Here is a 20,505-nt window from a genome sequence, read left to right as displayed (position 1 = left end):
TGGATTTTTTTGGCAAAACTGAATTGAGGCAGGCAGCATAGGCCAGAGTGCATAATTTACTCTACTTCCTCTCCCCGCCTCTAAATGTTGGGGCCTGGATGCTCGAGTAGGTGGAGTGGGGGTAGGGATAGAGGTAGAGATAATGAGGCCTCAAAGCAAGCCCTCAAATCATTCACTCAACTCGTATGGACAGGGATGGCTGGCCTGCCTCTAAGGCCGTACTACCTGGACTCAGGAAGTAAAAGAAGGTGGGAAAAGGCCCTGGCCTGATTAGGCACTGTGATCATTGTAACGGAGGCTCACAGTAGATCTAGGAGAACCTTGCAAAGTAGACTACCACTGTCAATGAATTCTTTAATCAGACGTCTTTGGTCACTTGCCGTGGATCTTTCACCTACATCAGGCATGTCTTGTATGATGCACATTTTTGTAGTTTTCACTTTAGAGATATTTTGGCAACTACTTTCTTGTGTAAAAGTCTTATGTATACTACATGTCATATGGCCTAGATAAGGTGACAACTATCTTTGAGAATTACAATTATGAATAGATAACTCATGTTGGCAGCTTATGAACAGTTTAATTCCTCAGTCAGGCTTTCCTTACATATTTTCCATATACAGTTTGACAAAGTTAATCAAAAGTTTGTGGGATTAATCCTCTACAGTTTCTGGTTTAATTTGGTCAGTATAGGACCATCATGTTGTCCAACTCCAAAGAATACCATTTACATTGTAGGTGGTGGGTATCATTTATAGACTACTGTCTGAAGGAGGCCATCTGGAATTGGGCAACACAGAGCTCCTGAAGTCCCTAACATCAAAATTTCCACTGGAATTATCAAAGTAGATTCTGTTGTATGTAGGAGAACAATTATCCCCATTCTGAATTTTGTTACATAATTAAAAATTCAGTGTTGCGTATGTGTTTATGTAGTTAAAAGTATTTCAGCTACTATTTAGACAAACGTATTTCTATAGGTTACAAAGATAAAATTGTGAGTTAGATCTGGAATTTCTGGCTGTCATGATGACAGATATTTTTGTAAATGTGTGTTTAGTTTCATTCAAGTAGTAAACTGTTGGCATTTCAGCACCATCTAGTGTGTTCTGGCTCATGTTGAAATTGAACTTGAAATATTGGTGACAGTGGTTTTATTTATTATTATTATATTATATATTATTATTATTGTATTAGAAAACACAAAATTCAATAACTAGTCAACATTCCAGAGCCTACTCTCACACTGAAAGACCAGTTCCATAGAATATCTTTTTTTAAATCAGCGACATTTTCTGAGTAGTTGACTTTGAATAATCAAGACATCTGATAGAGCCACTGTTACAGTTTTTAGCATTTTTCCAATAGAATTTAAATGTGATAAATTGATTCTTTATATTCTTGAGACTATAAATAATTGCTGAATCCTCCCAGCCTGAGCAGAGATAAATATATGTGAACTGACCTGTAGTTAACATGAAATTTGCATTTTGTGTTTTGCTTAGTCTGTTTATTGTCAAGAATCTTTTGCCCATTTGAAGGATAGCATTTATATTAGAAGCTATCTTTTTATTATCGTGTCCTTTAATGGCGCAGTTCGTTGGTGTGGACCTTTCCATTGTGTATGTCAAAGACTGCTTCAAACATCTTTGATATATACAATGTGCCATAACATGCGGTCTGTGGAATTCCGCAGCTGCTGTGTGAGGGTCATTCTTCTGCTTTACTCATTTTGCTCTTCATTTCGCAAATACTCAGTGAATGCCTACCATGTCCCAGGCACTGTTCTAGGCACTGGAAAGAGAGAGCAGGAAGTAAGAAAGATAATATCTCTGCTTTTAAAATGTTGTACCAGTAAAGCTTACTAATTCATGATCAAGAGTAGTAGCCACACTTGTTATAAATTGGACTTCTGTCATTTCTTTGCTCTTCATTGAAAGTATATTAAGATTTTAAAAAATGCAAATTACATGTCTTCCTTCCTGTCAGTTTCTTTTAGTATACTAGAGGATTGTTAGGGTAATCTTTTGACTCTCTGATGGATTAGATTTTCAAGAGTATAGTGAGTATTTCTTTTCACATGCAGTGTCTGTGATCTCATTAGAGGAGCCCTGATGGTACAGTGGTTAAGAGTTCAGCCGCTAACCCAAAGGTCAGCAGTTTGAATGCACCAGTGGCTCCTTGGAAACCCTATGGGGCAAGTCTACTCTGTCATGTAGGGTCACTCTGAGTTGGAATTGACGTGAAGGCAGTGAGTTTGGTGTTATTTTATTTTTTTGGATCTTTTTAGAGGTTAGGTTGTTGTTGACATGTGCCTTTGCATCGATTCCAACTTATAGTGACCCTATATGACAGAGTAGACCTGCCCTATAGAGCTTGCTATACTTTAGTGATTATATAAAAAAAAAAAAAAATTTTTTTTTTTTTTAGTGGGAGAAGAAAAAAGGAGTTCTGAATAGGTGAAAAATCAAAATGAAATTTTGTGTCTTGTGCATGTATGTATGCACATATGTAATGTACAGTATTCTTGCTTTTACTTCCATGTGAGCACATACTTATCTTCTTGTATAACCTCTTCCTAATGAAGAAATAGAATATTATTCAGTGCAAACAGTGTTAGTAAATGTATTTTGTAATTTTTGGAAAACATTATTTCTTCAATATATGATTTAAAAGCATGAAAAGTCTTAAGCAGTTTATGCCTTTGAAAGATCTAAAGGTACTTCTCTTGCTCTCAATTTTTTTTTTCAAAATTTCTTTTTATTTGGATATTTTTTCATGGTCCTTCTTCTCTGTTGATAGAACTGTAGTGAAATGCAGTATTGCCAAGTCTCAAGCCCTCTACAGTGCCCAGAGAGGGTTGAAGACAAACAATGCTGCTGTTTTCAAAGTAGGAGCTATCAGCATCAACATTCCTCAGCATCCTGCCACTTTACATAGCATGATGGTTCGAAGTTCTCACCAACTATCTAAACAGATCTCAGACCTCATCAGACAGCCTTCTACGGCGTAAGTTATTTCTTCAAGTTCTGTGATTCTGTGCCTCAGGGCACTCTTTGCTGTGTTAACAAAAGTTTGGAGGTAAATGAGGGGTTACTTCTAAGTGTTGACCATTATGGACAATGATGTAGGTGGAGAGTGGCCAAGACAAGTCATGGGAGAATCACATTGGATATCATTAAAGTACTATGTCAGAGATGCAGTTGTCAATGTTCCATGTTGTATAAATAAAGCTTAAAGGTTCCTAGAGATTTGTAGGCATCGTAAGAGGTATTAATAAACCTGACAAATTCCTTGTTTACTTTGAACTCAATTACTTCTGCACAGGTTTAAAAAATTAGTGGCTATTTCTGTCCCATGCATGGTTTTGGTTTGTTTTTTTTTTTTTCTGTATGGAATTGTTGTACATAGTTCAAGGCAGGATTTGACCATGCCACATACATATTTTAAGGGTTAGTAAATCAGATCTTTGCACATTAACCTTTATTCCCTCTGTCTATAGCCCTTGTTCATGGCCTGAATTGCTGAGCCATATACCTGTCTCAGGAAACCCTGGTGGCGTAGTGGTTAAGTGCTACAGCTGCTAACCCAAGGGTCTGCAGTTCAAATCTGCCAGGCGCTCCTTGGAAACTCTATGGGGTAGTTCTACTCTGTCCTATAGGGTCGCTTTGAGTCAGAACTGACTCGACCGCACTGGGTTTGGTTTTTTGGTTTTGTACCTGTCTCAAAAAGTATAATGAATAACTAATAAAAATATATGTAAAAAGGTTAAAATTTTGTTTTATATTGTTTCCTTTTTGCCATCCTATAAAGTAGAAAACATTGTTGTCTCTTTTGACTGTGTCCTAAAGCTGTGTGTTTTTCCAATTATTCTATCTAGATCTTTAATTCTTAAAAAAAAAAAAAAAAGTAATATTAATTCATGTCTGACATTGACCTGGTAGTAATAAATTACATGTTTCTCCTGTGAATGGAATATGGAATCCTGAATGTTTATATGCACCTTAGTTTTAAAATACCCTAAGGAATTTTGTTTGTTTCTTATTATAACGTATTGGCAGTAGAGTGTAGTAGTTAAGAAATCATATTCTGGAACCAGACTGACTCGATTCAAATTCTGGTGTCACCACTTGCTGGCTATGCTTCTTTTTCAAAGTAGAGATAATAGTACCTACTCAAAGGGTTTTTGTAAGGAAAATGAATAAATGAGATAAATCATAGAAAACACTAACAACAGAACGTAGCACGTAGAAAGTACTCAGTAATTGGTGGTGGTGGTGTTATTATCACTACTGATAATAGTAGTGACAGTAACAGTGATGGTATTACTATCAGTAGTAGTTCGCATAGTTTTGAAGTCATGGAATTTGGAATCAGACAAGCATGAGTTTAAACTTAAGTTTTGCATTAATGATGTGAACAGCCTTGGCAATATAACATTCCAGGAGTTTATATTGTTCTTCTTGTTTACTTTTCCAGACCGTCATCGTTTAATGGCTATTTTAGGAGGTCTTACTGTGCTCTAGTATTACAAAGAAAACATCTCTTTACAGCATATTTTTGCTGTTTCTTAACTGAGAACTCCAATGACTTTACACAATAAATTGGTAACTGTTCTGTGTTTCTTTTTATTTCATCTGTTTTGATTTATAGCCCACAGCCTGTGAAAGAAGATATTGCAACCCCCCTGCCTTCTGAAAAAACCCCAACAAGTGTTAATCAAACTCCAATTGAAACAAATGAATTTCCTCAGCTACCTGAAGGCTTGGAAAAGAAGCCTATTGTCCTGAAGTTCAGTGCCATGTTAGATGGCATAGCTATTGGAGCAGCACTTCTACCGTCTCTGAAAGCAGAATACAAGATGGGAAGAATGCGAAGTCATGGAATGACAGGTAACATTGAATTTTCAATGCAGCCTATTAAAATTTATGTTTTTTGTTTGAGAAATTAGTAACTTTTGGTGAAAAGATGAACTTGATTTTATAGATATGTGAAAATGTAGATAATTTTGATTGCAACATGTTTGAATTTCATGTTCTCCAGTCAAGGCAAAATATGAATACATCTCCTTGAATGTCCAGAATGGACCCTGCTTTCATTTGAACTCTTAAATTCATAACTATCAAGGCCATTTTTCCAGTTTAAACTAACTTGAGTAGTGAACCACTCTCTACATCTTCAGAACTAGATTCTTATACGTGAATGACTTGGTTTATTTTCACATTTGGTCCAATTAACTTAAATCAGAGGTTATTTGATTCGTTTATCATAGCTACTTCTGTAAGGTTTTTTGATCCTTACTCATATATCCTGAAATTCTTTTATTTTCTATTTTTATTACAAAATATGTATACAAAAGGATGTAAATGTTCCACACACATACACAGTCACATAATAATAATAAAGATCTGTGAATCAACGCACAACACAATCTAAAATCTAGAACTTTACCAGTACCTTTGAAAGCTCCTTCAAGGAATATTATCACCACTAGGTAATATTCTGTTATTCTCCACAACTGCCTGGGGTAACCACTATCATGAATTTGTCTATTTGTCTGAATCATTCCTTTACCTTTTTTTTTTTTTTTAAATAGTTTTACCACTTAACATATATATTCTTAAACAGTATAAATGTTTGCTTTTGCTTTTGAACTTCATTTGTATGGAATCTCACTGACATATTTTTACTTGACTTTTTTTTTTCTACTACATTGTGTTTGAGATTCATCCATGTTTACACAGGTATTTGTGGTTCATTCATATTTCACTGAAATATAGTAGTCTATTTTAAGGTGAATCTATTACAGTTTATCCATTCTACTTTGATGAACTTTTGGGTCGTTTGACTTTTTTTGCTGTTTCAAACATTCTCAGATACATCTGCTGGTACACATATGCAGTAGTTTCTCAAGAGTATTTACTGAGGAGGGGTACAGGTAGATGGTAGGGTAAATGCACCTACAGTTTACTAGGGAATGCAAAAACAATTTTCCAAAGTGCTTGTACCAATTTACTCTCCCACCAGCGTTAGATGAGAGTCTCCATTCATCTTTGTCAGCACGTAGTATTGTCTGACTTTTTAATTTTTGCTTGCCTGGTGAATGTGGAATGATATCTCATTGTGGTTTTAATTTATATCTCTGTGATTGCTAATGAAGTTGAACATCTTTTTGTATGTCGAAGGGGCCCTTATGCGTTTCCTTATATGAAATACCTGCTCATAGTTTTTGTTGCCCATTTTATCATTGAGTCATTTATACTTATTGATTCACAGAAAGTCTTTATATGGTCTGTATATTAACCCTTTGTATACTACGTGTGTAACAATATATTATCACTAAGAGACTTTTCATTTCACTGTTGTTTGATGAACAGATATTCTTAAATGTACTTGAATTTATCAGTATTTCCCTGTATAATTTGGATTTTTAGTCTTGAAAAAATTCTTCTCAAAATCATAAAGACATTCTTTTTTGTTTTTGCTTAAATATTTTTGAAATTTTGCTTTTTATTTAAGTTCTTAATCTATCTGAACTTGATTATTTTTATTTGATATAGGGTAGCATATAAAAAAAATTTTTTTTCAGCATATATATAACCAGTTGTCTCAGCACCAGTTGTTGACAAAATTTGTCCTTTTTTCAGTGATACATAATCCAAATGATGTCATATGTTAAGCTTTCTTCTACGTAGGGGTGTATTTCTGAGTATTCTGCTTCATCAGTTTCTTTGCATCATTATCACATTGCTACCTGACTTTTCCTTTTTTAGGCATTGTCCTGGTTATCTTTGTCTTTGCTTTTCTGTATATACTTTAGAATCAGTTTCTTAAGTTCTCTGAAAAAGCCTTTGGAATTTTTATTGGCATTTAATTGCATTTCATAGATTTACTTCGGGAGAATTGGCAATTTTACAATATTTAACTTTCCTATATGAGAATGTATCTATTTCTCTGTTTCTTTAGGTCTACTTTAATATATTTTCATAAAGTTTAAAATTTTTCTACTTAAAGGTTTTTGTGCATCTTTGGCAAGACTGTCTTTTATTTTCTTAGGTATTTGGGTACTTTTTGTAGCTCTTACTGTTGTAGCTGTTATAAATGGTATATTTTGTAAAATGGTATTTTCTAAATTATTTGGGGATAAATAGAAATGCACTTAATCTTTTTATGTTTATCCTATATTGGACAACTGGATTAAACTATTATTGTTAAGTTGTAGATTCTTTGGAGTTTTCTATGTAGATAGCTACAGCATTTGTAAGTAATGACACTTTTTTTCTTCCTTTCCAACTTTTATGCCTTTTAGTTCTTTTTATTATTGTGATGGTTAGGACTTCTACAATAATATTCAGGAAAAGGGATATTGTAGGCATTCTTATATTGTTCTTGTTTTGTAAGGGAATGAGTGTTTCACCCATGAGTATAATGTTTGCTATAGGTTTTTACTAGGTTCCCTTTATCAGATTAAGAAAAACTACTTCTGCGTTTAGAGTGCTAAGAGTTTCTATGAAGAACAATTGGTGAATGTTGTCAGCACTTTTCTCTGCATCTGCTGAAATGAATTTTTTTCCCTTTGTTCTGTTAACATGATAAATTACGTTGTTGTTAGGTGCTGTTGAATTGATTCCAATGCATAGCGACCCTGCGTACACGGAACAAAATGCTGCCCGGTCCTGCGTTACATTAATAGTTTTAAAAACATTCATATATACACATATATGATTGCACATTTACATTGTCTAGTTACGTATGTGTGTATATGTGTTTATTCACACTCCTGGCATTTTAGACTTTATTAGGAAGTTCTGGACCTTTGTACTACCAGAAACAGAAGTGCTCTAAAGTGAGTTTCTAGATTTGGCAGAGTCAGAAGTATTAGGCCTTCAGATAGTGAAGGCCAGAACTGACAATAAGTTAGACTCATTTGGGCCATTTATTCAGGGCATCCATGAAATACTAGGGTCAACCAAAGAAGCAAGTCAAAAGCCAGATGGGCAGTTTAGGACTAGGAAGATATAAATATTTAAGCAGAGTAAACATATCGTTGAATATCCAGACAGGTAGAAAACCACAATTCTGTTTGAAATGAAGGAAAGTTACAAAGAAAAGAATGACTGCTATAGTGATAAAGGATGATCCCATAACTTATGCCTAGGATTACTTCAACCTTAGTGTTTTCATTTGGTGATGCTCAGGGTAGTGGTAGTTACAGCAACAGTGCCAGACATTCCCCCTGCAGCTTACAAGTGATAGCCATTGAGTCCTGGTTGTAGTACTGAGTTAGAGGTGATCAGGGCAGTCGTGACCTATCTGGCCATTCACAGAGGCAGCAGTTGGTGAGGGAGCATTGTTGTCTATTTATGACTCATTGCCAGATGCGGACATTATTATACAAGTGAGTGTAATGATTGTGACATACAAAAAGTGATCTTTGATTAGTACTTTGAAAAAAAGTATTATTTTTGGCTCAGTTGAGAGCACTAGGAATATATAGTTAATTATAAATCTATATGAAGACAGAATAGGCTATTTAATGATGTGTGAGTGGAGAGAACTGGTAATGTACAAAAGAGTATTAGTAGATTTTGTTGGTTGGAGAGAAGCATGTGCATCTAGATTACATAGCATATGTAATGGGCAAGAACAGATCTTGATTTTAATAAGGCTTTGGCTGTTCCTTCATGCCTTCCTAGATAGTTGGGGAAATACGGGCTAAATAGCAGTACAGGTTGTATATTCATAACTCTTTGAACAACTATGTGCTAGATTGTTGATTTCAGTGGTTAGGACCAACAATAAACTAAAATTCATACTATACCCTTAATTGATATATGGTTCCACTAATAATTACTGTTAAGATCAAAGATGCGCGTGTTTGTAAAATTTTATACTTTATGCAAGTTTTCAGTGAGTACAATTTAATTGTATTGGCAGTTTTCGCTATTATCCTACAATGAATTGGGATCAAGAGACAAGTTGTTAACTGCTCACTGTTCTCTAAATAATCACTGTGGATTGGCAATTAAAAAATAATATATATGTTTGTGTGTGTATATATATATACATATTTGCTCGTGACTATATTTATAGATAGGAATATTTTAGAAGCAAGTTAAAAAATATTTTCATATTTTTCAAGTTAGATTTTGGGATAGCCATACATTTTTCTTAGACATCATTTTTGGAACAAAGTGAGGAATGAATGAGTGAATGAACAAACAATAACTTCTCTTATTTCTTCCAGGTGCACAGACAAGGTTTACATTTGAGCTGCCGAATCACAGATTGCGTTTTACTTCAAAAGTTTCTGCCACAGATATGTCAACCATTCCACCTTCTGCTAGTCTTAACCTTCCTCCTGTTACTATGTCAGGGAAATACATAATGGAAGAACATGACAGTTACTCAGATCAGGTGTGGAGTATAGATGAACTGCCTTCTAAACAAGGGTACTATTTACAGGGAAATTATCTACGTTGTGTTGCGGAAGTAAGTTTACTTTTTTATTTTCTTGCCTTTTGTAATTTAGGAGTCTTCAAGCTTTTATGTGTACCAAAATATTTAGTGATTGAAACTCTTCAGGTAAATCATTTTTTCATACCCAAGAACTCTATACTGAATTAGCTTGCGTGTGTGTGTGCATGTGTATGTCTGTCTCTCCTTGAATTTTATTTGTACGTGCTTTTTTTTTTATAGCAGTCATCTTTGAATTCACATTTCTTATATTGGTTATCACATCTATCTCTACAATATTTTCATGGCCCTTTTGATTATAAAAACTAAATAGCAGCTAACGTTCATCGAGTGCTTTATATGCATTGACTTGTATGGTCCTTAAAACTGTGAGTAGGTATTTCTTCTCATCTTTATAGGTGAGGAAACTGATCCTTAGTGTTTACATGATTTGCCCAGGCATAACTAATTATTAATGTCAACGAAATGTCATATAGAAAGATAAAGTAATTACAGCAGAATTCACAGACTAATTTCTATACTAAGGGAAGATGAAAGTTGACATACCTGATTCCATCATTATTTTTTCACTTTATATTTGTATAATGGTTGAAGTTTAAAAAAACATTTGGATACTTGTTTTTCATTTGATTTGTGGGAGGAAGGTCATCTGTTACTATCCTAATTTGATAAGTAGAAAATTGAGGCTCAGAGAGAACTTGATACTCAAGTCTCCCAACTGTCAGGTCTGAGATATAGGAATCACACCTCGTGGGTCCCCTCCTTACTGGAGGAGTCTCTCTTCCCGACACTCTCTGCTGTCTCTCAGCTTACTTTGTCTGTCAGTTTTCCAAAAACAATCGCAACCTTATCGAAAGGCCATTTGCCAGCTATTTGTCTAATAAATTTTGCTCTTTAGAACCTGAAACATCTATTTAAAGAAAAAGCACTTTAGGTTCTTCGATAGGAATATTACAGCTACAGCAAACATTTTTAAGTCTGTTTTCTCTTCTTTAGGCCCTATTTGCCCTAGCATCACTCTAAGAGTTGGAATTTCTGTATGTGGGGGCAAAAAGTGTACCAAAAATAGCATGCAAGATTCTAGTAATTCAAAGCTTTAGGGATAGAATATAAAGTACATTTCATTTGTACTTTCTACTCTGAGAAATAAGTGCCCCAAACTCTAGTTTAGCAATACTCTTATTAATGCTTCATTTGACAGAAAATGATCTAGTGCAGTATATTCCATAATTCAATTACTAATATCAGATATTAGGAAGGCACAAAGTTTATAATTGGACAGAAGACAGTCTCAAGTTCAGTAAGAATGCAATTAATAACAAACCTTTGAAAGAATCTAAAGTTATATCCCTCTTAGAATTTGCTGATTTCGCCTCGGCCTTAAATAGAAAAACATGAAAATCATCTCTGCCCCTCCCCCCTCCCTTTTTTTTTTACTACTTTATACAAAATGAAAGTGCTCAGGCTTTATGGAGCGTCTGTAAACTGCCAAACCTGTTTCGCACTTGTAATTTTTTTTGTCAGAGTGTGAACCCTGTTAAATGTGAATGTGAAGCATCTACCTGAAGCATGAAAATGGGTAATCCACTTTTCCTGTAAAATTTGACTTCAGTTATTGATTTATTAACTGATGCTTGCCAGAAATTTAATACCTTATACTAATTGGAAGACATATATTTTATTAAAATTGAATTGGGTATATCTGATTTTCTAATTCACTTAAATAGAAATCTCATTAGAGCTGACTTTTGATGTGTTTATTCATGGCTCAACCCTTAGCAGCTAATGTAGTACACAGAGGTGCATGGGTAATAAATATTTGACTGAGTAAAAACATTTACTGTCACTTATAACAATACCTGCCCCTGGTTCCAAGACCAACAGGCAGTCATTAAAAACAAGTTTTACTCTAGACAAAATTTTAATTATGAAATTAGTTGATTGGCAGTTTAAACTCACCCAGCAGTAGTGCAGAAAAAAAGGCCTGGCAGTCCGTTTCCATTAAGATTGTTATTCTTAAAAATGTTAAGTCAATTTCAACTCATAGCCCCCCCACGTGACAGTAGAACTGTCCCATAGGGTTTTCTTGGCTGTAGTATTTACGGTCACAGATCACCGGGTCTTTTTTCTGTGGAGCTGCTGCCGGGTTCGAACTGCCAACCTTTTGATTAGCAGCCAAGCACTTAACCATTTGCACCAAGATTACAGCCAATAATACCCTATGGGACAATTCCAATATGTAACACATGGGGTCGCCGTGAGTTGGGATTGACTTGAAGGCCATCGCTACCAAAAACAACATAGTTAAAATATAATTTTAATTTGTTTTCAAAAGATTTCTCACACCTTATTGACTCTTTTTAAGGGGGGGAGAAAAGCACTTTGGGAATGGCCCATAACAGATGCCAGTAAATTATTAGGGAATCTGAATATTTTTAATTTCCTTCAAGATATTGATTTAAATGCTGTGTAGATAATTCTTTTTCCTCAGAGCTTGAGATGACTCATATTTGAAAAAAAGATATATTTAAAATTAATATAGTCAATAGTGTTAACCTAAAACTCTGATTTTGTTTGGCAGGTTGGTTCCTTTGAACATAATCTCACAACTGATCTTCTAAACCACTTGGTATTTGTACAGAAGGTGTTCATGAAGGAAGTTAATGAAGTAATACAAAAGGTTTCTGGTAAGCTGATGTAGTACCTTACAGAATTAAAAAAAAAAAAAAAATCCGTTGCAGTTGAGTCGATTCCAACTCATAGCGACCCTACAGGACAGAGTAGAACTGGCCCACAGGGGTTCTAAGGAGCAGCTGGTGGATTCAAACTGCTGACCTTTTGGTTAGCAGCCGAGCTCCTAACCATTGTCTTCATCAGCTGTATGATGCTCCATGTATCTGTGGTATTTATTACCTGAGTATTGATAATATCATTTTGATATAAATGTTGAGTAACTCCCTAGCAACTGCGCATTTCTCTTCTGGCTTCTGCACTTACAGATTCTTTGCTTATTATTTTTATCATTTTTAATATACAGATTTAAGATTCATATACTTCACAAAGGTCCTCTACCTTAAAAAAAATTTTTTTTAAAGTATATCTGTTTTCCAGATTAATATTACTTGGGAACAAAATTTAGACAACTATTAAGAATTCTTTCTTTATCTATACCGAATGGTGACTCTATGCTGGCTACATGGTAAATTGTCTAAAGCAACTTAATTGTATTTTTGCCATGCCTCAAGAGTAAATTTCATTTGAGCTTCTTAAATACGATTTAGCATTAAATATATATTTGATTATGAAGTATTTAATTGAATTTTAATTCAGGAGCTAAAGTTTTAAGAGGAATTAGGATGGGAAACACATTGACTCTGTAACATCGAAGCTGAGTGTTTCTAGTATGAATATAATTATGTTGAAAGAATACATTGGCACCAAGAGGAATTTCTTCCATGCTCATGGATTGATTCATTCATTAAACAGATTTACTGAGTACCTGTTATGTGGCAGGCACTGTGATTCTCTGCTTTCATGACATTTGTTATCTATCAGGGAGGCAAGTCTAAATAAGTAAGTATTCAGTTACAATTTTGATGAGTTCTTTGAATGACAAGAATAGGGTCCAGTGAGACTGTATCACAGGAGAGCCTAATCTAGCCTAAGGATTCCAAGTAGGTCCCTCTACTTGGAGAACATACCCAGGATTTTAGGTGACCCATTTACTTGGTTAAAATCACATTAGAACATTGTGATGTGAATGTTGTTAAGAATATTTCAAGCTGGTAAATATTTATGTTCCAAAGATTATTTTGAAGGCTATTTTACTACCAAATATGTATAATTAAAAATTAAGGTAACAGACTCTTATATTTATTAATCTTGTATCTCTCATAGGCAGAAGCTAGTGTTACAGAGTTCATACTATCAAACTGTCACTGTAACCATTCCTTAAGGTCATTTTGATAAAAGAGAAAAGCTTTTCCTAAGCTTTGGATTGCAGTCAGCTAGGAGATACAAGTATGTCCCTAGTTCATATAAAGAATGAATGATGGCAAAGAGGACTGGACATTAATATTTTGACCGTGAATACTTAACTAACTAATCATAATGAAAAATAGGAAGATCAGGTTATGGTGCCAAAGTAATTTAGTGACTGGACCTGAACCATTCCATCCTTACTGTAGAGACAAGTAGAAACCCTAGGATGAGACCTGAGATGTATGTATGTATCATCTAGCTGGCCGCAGGGCCTGATGAAGCATAGGCATTTTGCCATACGGTCATGATCAGTAGACATAACAGAATACTGAGAGGGGAGTGCTTTGAATCCTTGTAGCCCAAGTTTCTCAGTACTCTAATCTCTGTATTTCTTTCCTACTGACTCCCATAATCGTCATAGATATTTTCCTAATTTTTAAAAATGTTTATACTTTTTCCCTCATATTTTCCTTCTTGTTACATTTAGCTTTAAAACATCTTCTGTTGTACAGTAAGACTTATGTTCACAACAATCATTGTTTGTTAGGAAAATGCTTTTTTGAAGAACTCATTTTTATAATCTTATTTGCCTATAGAGAATTGATAGCAGATCCTGGGTTTTAGAAGGATATAGGTATACGCTGAAGGAGTTAAAAGAAGAAACCTATTTTGGGGTATGTTTTGGGGGTATGTATGGCCATCTTTAGAGAACTTGTGGCACAATGATTAAGAGTTCGGCTGCTAACCAAAAGGTTGGCAGTTCGAATCCACTAGCCGTTCCTTGGAAAACCTGTTGGGTTCTTCTACACTGTCCTGTAGGATCACTATGAGTCAGAATTGACTTGACAGCAACGGGTTTGGCTTGGTTTTTTTTTTTTGTTATGGCCATCTTAGAGGAAAACCTGTAAAGAGGTTACCGTCTTAGAATTGGGCCAGTTATGTATTTAATTCATAAAGAGGTGAAAAACTGTATAGTTAATGTGAATAATACAACAGTGTCTCTGATATTTCTATAAAGTAAAATTATTTTGTAAGTTGCTGAGCTTTTTCTTTTAAATTTTAAGAAAATTTCTTTCTGAAACTAGATAGAACATGTTTAAGACAGTGATAGATCAGCCCAATGCAAATATTCTTTTAAAATGTGCTAATTCATCAAAATGTATCTCTTCAGAGATGAATTATTAAATGAACCTACACTGAGTAGGTTTTTTGCAAAGCAATTTTGCCGTAAGAAGATAGAGACCCTCACAAATCTCTGGTCTTGGCTTAGAGCCTTTGTTGTTGTTAGGTGCCGTCTAGTTGGTTCTGACTCGTAGTGACCCTGTGTATAACAGAATGGAACGTTACCCAGTCCTGCGCCGTCCTCACAGTCCTTGCTGTGTTTGAGCCTGTTGTTGCGGCTGCGTGTCAGTCCATCTTGTCAAGGGTCTTCCTCTCTTTGCTAAACCTCCGCTTTACCAAGCACGGTGTCCTCCAGGGACTGGTCGTTCCCCATAACATGTCCAGAGTAAGTGAAGTGTAGTTTCACCATCCTTTCTTCTAAGCTGTGAATTCTAGCTGTGCTTCCTCCAGGACAGATTTGTTTGTTCTTCTGGCAAAAAAGCAGTCCATGATATATTCAGTATTCTTTGCCAGGACGTTAACTCAGATATGTCAATTCTTCTTCAGTCTTCCTTATTCGTTGTTCAGCTTTCACATGCATATAAGGTGATTAAAAATACAATGGCTTGGGTCAGGTGCACCTTAGTCCTCAAAGTGACTGCTTTCTAACACTTCAAAGAGGTCTTTCGCAGCAGATTTGCCCAATGCAATACGTTGTTTGATTTCTTGACGGCTGCTTCCATGGCATTGGTTATGGATCCAATTAAACGAAATCCTTGACAGCTTCAATATTTTCTTCATGTATCATGATGTTGTTTATTGGCCTAGCTTCTGTGGTGCAATGTTTAAGCACTTGGCTGCTAACCGAAAAGTTGGTGGATCAAACCCATCACCTGCTCCATGGGAGAAAGACGTACCAGTCTGTTTTCATAAAGATTACAAGTTACAGCCTTTGAAACCCTACAGGGCAGTTCTTCTCAGCATATAGGATCACTATGAGTCAGAATCAGCTCGATGGCAATGAGTATTAAAGCCTTATCAGTTTAGAGTATTGGTATTAGAATATTCAAAATATAAGGGTGCCTAACAATATAAACCCTAGTGGTTAAGAGTTCGGCTGCTAACCAAAAGGTTGGCAGTTCAGATCCACTAGGCGCTCCTTGGGGCAGTTCTACTCTGTCCTATAGGGTCATTATGAGATGGGAAGGACTCAATGGCAATGGGTTTGGTTTTTTTTTTTAACAATGTAAAAATCTAAGATTATTTAAAATATATTTAAAACATTGATTCTTTGAGAAAAGGTGATTTAAGAGAATGTGAAAAGGTGAAAAGCTTGCATTTAGACTATCAAAAGAAATAAGTAAACTCTTTAATAACATAGAATGAAGATTTCACTGATTCAAGGTGAGTAAAAACTCCAAAAAGAATACGTCTTTACCCAAGTAAAAAGAAAAATAAAAAGGGAACAATATTAAGGAAATGGACATTGATAAGATATTTGCCAGTAGCTTGCCCTGGAGGCACAGTGTTAAGAGCTCGGGTGCTAACCAAAAGGTCGGCAGTTCAAATCCACTGGCTGCTCCTTAGAAAGCCTGTGAAGCAGCTCTACTCTGCCCTATAGGGTCACTATGAGTTGGAATCCACTCAACAGCAGTAAGTTTAGAATAGCTACAGAAAAGATAAGCCTCTCTGACCAAATTGTGTTAAAATCTGCAGGTCCAGATAATACACATGCAAGTTTTTTAAAAGATTGAATGAAGGAACTCTCGGAACCTCTGAGAGTGTCCTTCAGTAAGTTATGGGAGCCAAGAGAGGTACCTGAACACATGAAAAATGTGGTACCTAAGTTAAAGAAGGGTAGGAAGAAAGTCCTTAGGAACTTACAGCCTGATAGCTAATCTAGACAAAGTACCAGACCATTTATACTTAGGAAAAACATTTTTTAAAAGCACGTTCCTAAACACAGTTTTTGTTAAGTAAATGCTAATACGGTTCAGAAGTTTGTCAGGCTAATTATATTTCAGAATAGCTCTTAGTAGGTTAATAGCTTAACCAGGTATAATGATGTAACACACCATATTTGTGCCAAAGCCTGAAATAAAACTTGATTGACAGACACAAAAGTAGCTGAGATCACACACACACACACACACACACACAGAAAGAGAATGATTGTTGTTTTTTAAAGGAAGAACATGCAAGTAAATTAAGCTTTTCTTTAGGTTTCTTTTTTTTTTTTTTTTAGTTAGAGAAGATACCAAAGTTATTCATTATTTAATTGAGAAAACAGAAAAGACAAAGCCAACTTCCAAAATAAGACTCATGCAATTCTTATTTTATTTGATCACACATGTTGTGTTTTTGTGCACCTCATGAATGCTCTTCAGTCACCTGGAACATGCTCCTGCCTATGGAGCCATGGAAGAAACAAGGAACTCTTGGTTTAATTTCACTCATCCTGTTAGAAAGTATCCAGAAATAAGTAGGGTCAAACACTTTTTAGTGGTATGGAAGAAACGAGGAACTCTTGGTTTAATTTCACTCATCCTGTTAGAAAGTATCCAGAAATAAGTAGGGTCAAACACTTTTTAGTGGTAGTACCCTAAAAATTCTCAAAATGTAATAGTTGCTCCATATAATCCCTTTCCCTCCAGAATATAATATGATTCATTCTGTATTTAGAGTAAGAAATTGTATCTCTGAAAATATGAAAGAAGAAAGACTCAAATCTGTTAAATAGTTGCTATTGAGAATTTATAAAAACATGACTCCTAGCTAGGAGTTGAGGAAGTTGAAAGAAGTATGGATTATAACTTAATTTTCAGGCTTAGGGGACTTATACTTTCATTAGAAAAATCAGATATTTGTACATATAATAATCCAGACCTTTAAACAAAGTATAAATTAATGGCATAGGCAAGCACTGTAAGTTTAAAGGTGACCGAACACTTTTTAGGTAGTGTTATCATTGAAGACTTCATGTTTGTAGAACTAATTTGAGCTGGTAATTTGAGTGAGTTCTTTTTGGTGGTTGAATGCGTTTCAGAAAGAGAAGTACAACAGTTTGAGTAGGGAAAAGTAGCAAGAAACTGGGAAAGAAAGGCACATATATTTGCTGAGAAGGAAGTAACAATTAATTGCATGAGGAAAAGGATGAAGACTTATAGTAGTTGTTGTGAGGAGTGTGTTGAAGAAATGAGAAAAAATGAACATTTAGGTCACCAAACAGCATAGCTGCTTAATCGTATTCAGCAAACACTTAGTGAATAAGCAGGCTTGGATAAGAGTGATTGTGGACTTGTGGTAGGTACATTTTCTCTGTCTTACCTTAGATGTAACTTCTATCTCTGCCTGTTTCTGTACCTTTCCTCCTGTATTCTTCTATTCTGGTAGAAAACTGAAGTATATTTTTTTCATGATACTAATTGAATAGATTTTGTCCCCTAGTTTAAAATACAAAAGCCCATAAAAGATTAATTTCTCAAAACACACAAACAAAACCTACTTTTTACCTGTTTGCTTCTTAGTGCTTTTGAGATAACCCAAACCAAACCCACTGCCATCGAGTCGATTCCAACTCATAGCGACCCTATGGGACAGTAGAACTGCCCCATATGGTTTCCAAGGAGCACCTGGTGGATTCAAACTGCTGACCTTTTGGTTAACAGCCATAGCCCTTAACCACTATGCTACCAGGGTTTCCAAATGAGGTAAAAGAAAAATAAATAGAGAGAGAGTTCCTAGTAGGAAAAAATGCCCTATCCTACCTATACAACCTCACAGGGATATGCTAAACTCAACATACATAAATAATAATAATATTTAGTTAGGATTTTTGAAAGATAAGCATGCAGAAAAGTTTTCTTATCAAAGGGAAGAGCAGTAGAAATAGAATTTAGATATTAAAATGTCAGAATATTAGTTCTCGAATTCCACACTGTCTAGGCAACAAAATGTCCTGTTGATAGGAACTTTATTTTACCTCCTTGAGCTCCCTCACCCCTCCTGTGAAAACTTTTTTTTCCACAAATTTACAGGACAGATTTTTGCTGTCATACTCTTTATTATCAGCACATAACACCTTACTTTCCATTTCCCCAGCGTTATATTTTCTTTCATTCTTCTTTGTTTTCAGCACATCTAAATACAAATGACAAAGTTTACATTTTTCATTGAAAAAAATCAGTTTACTTTTTCCCATAAGATATATTTTTTCTGAGATGTGTAATCATATAAACTATATGTATAATGTTTTAATTAAGTCTTTCTAAAATATTCTTAGTAAATGTCTGTATATGAAGAATATTATCGCTATACGTGTGTGTATATATATATGTATGTATCTACTTCAGTGAAGTGTAACTTGGCCAAAGATCCTGTTAAATATTGGGCCAATGGTCAGGAAAAATAAAATAATAGCTTATTATATGTGGAGTTTTCAAATATGTAAAATAGTTTTTCTTTTTAGAGAAATTCCCCAAACTCTCAATTATTTAACCTTTTCTAGGTGGGGAGCAGCCTATTCCTCTATGGAATGAACATGATGGAACAGCAGATGGAGATAAACCTAAAATTCTCCTGTATTCACTGAATTTGCAGTTTAAGGTAACACGAATAATATTTTAAAGTATTTTCTGTTAATACGTGCTTGTTGTAGAAAATTCTTATATATAAATATATTAAACTGAAAATAAAAATGAAGTATAACCACATCCACTCAGAGAAAAGCCTTAACAACTGGTTGAGTGTCCAAGTATAACCACATCCACTCAGAGAAAAGCCTTAACAACTGGTTGAGTGTCCAAGATTTTTTTCTGCTCATTTTTATATATGCATATTTTATGTGTTTTTTAAATTCTTGGATACTTTTTTCATGTCAGACCTTTTAGATTGACTTTATCTTTAGTACAGCTGTATTATACAGTTCTAGTAATTTGTTTAACCCGTCCCCTTCTGGCAAACATTTCAATTTTTTAAAATTTATTGCTGTTATAAATTGTTCTGCAAGAATTTTTTTTGTACACTTTTCCAATTAAAAATATCTTGATAGAAACTGTAATATTCTTCTTAAAAAGAAAAATGATCCTTACCAAATAGATATTTAACCGTAATTAATGTATTTAACTTTGTGAACATTCTACATATTAAATACAAAATAGTTAAATGAAATTTAAGCCCCTACCTAATATGAGAATGTTGCCAGTTTTATCAGCTCATTAGACATATATACCCTATACCTGTTTTGAAACGTGACTATTTTATTTATTGTATATTGAAAGATTGCATTTGAATGGATGGTACATTGTTGACTTAAGATACTCCTTTTCCTCCTAACATGTAATCTTCTAGGGTATTCAAGTAACAGCCACTACACCATCAATGAGAGCTGTGAGGTTTGAAACTGGCTTGATTGAACTAGAACTTTCAAACCGACTTCAAACCAAAGCTTCACCAGGAAGTAGCAGCTATCTGAAACTATTTGGTAAATGCCAGGTAGATTTAAATCTGGCATTAGGACAAATTGTCAAACATCAGGTGAGTCCAGAATATACTGATATTAGTAGGACTATGGCTTTTAATTTTTGCACATCAATTTGAACTACCTTATGTAATTACTATATTTAAAGAAGTGTTTAGTCTAAGTTCTTAAAATTTCTGATTGTAAGTTCTAGTAAAAACTCACGAAAGAAGGCATTTACAATTTTATGGTGGCATTCCACTGAGCATTGTGGCAGTGTATTGTTATAAAAAAAAAAAAATTTTTTTTTTTTTTATAGTGCAGTGGAAATGCAATCATGTGAAATTTAATCCAGTATTGTCATAAATATTTCCTTGTATTTTTTCAAATATTACTTTTTTATTTCAATGCCTGTACTAACATTGGTCAGTTCTTAAAATGTTATTAAGTTTATTAGCTGCTCTGTAGAATATCGGCAAGTTTTGCAT

At 34.6% G+C, this 20,505-nt stretch overlaps 1 protein-coding gene across 16 annotated transcripts in view; it reads left to right on the top strand.

Moving 5' to 3' along the window:
- The window catches only part of BLTP1 (bridge-like lipid transfer protein family member 1), a 237,137-nt gene that overhangs the window by 161,320 nt on the left and 55,312 nt on the right, over window positions 1-20,505 (top strand). For all 16 annotated transcript variants that reach the window (XM_064285385.1, XM_064285382.1, XM_064285392.1 and 13 more), the window contains 6 exons: window positions 2,803-3,009; window positions 4,654-4,892; window positions 9,248-9,492; window positions 12,059-12,164; window positions 19,067-19,164; window positions 19,909-20,094. In XM_064285385.1, the coding sequence (XP_064141455.1) occupies window positions 2,803-3,009; window positions 4,654-4,892; window positions 9,248-9,492; window positions 12,059-12,164; window positions 19,067-19,164; window positions 19,909-20,094 (1,081 nt within the window). The remainder of the gene's footprint in view (window positions 1-2,802; window positions 3,010-4,653; window positions 4,893-9,247; window positions 9,493-12,058; window positions 12,165-19,066; window positions 19,165-19,908; window positions 20,095-20,505) is intronic.

Source organism: Loxodonta africana, chromosome 5, assembly GCF_030014295.1.
Source record: "Loxodonta africana isolate mLoxAfr1 chromosome 5, mLoxAfr1.hap2, whole genome shotgun sequence".
Taxonomy (NCBI): Eukaryota; Metazoa; Chordata; class Mammalia; order Proboscidea; family Elephantidae; genus Loxodonta; species Loxodonta africana.
Note: the sequence above shows the minus strand (reverse complement) of the source record. Positions and strands in the feature narration are given on the sequence as shown.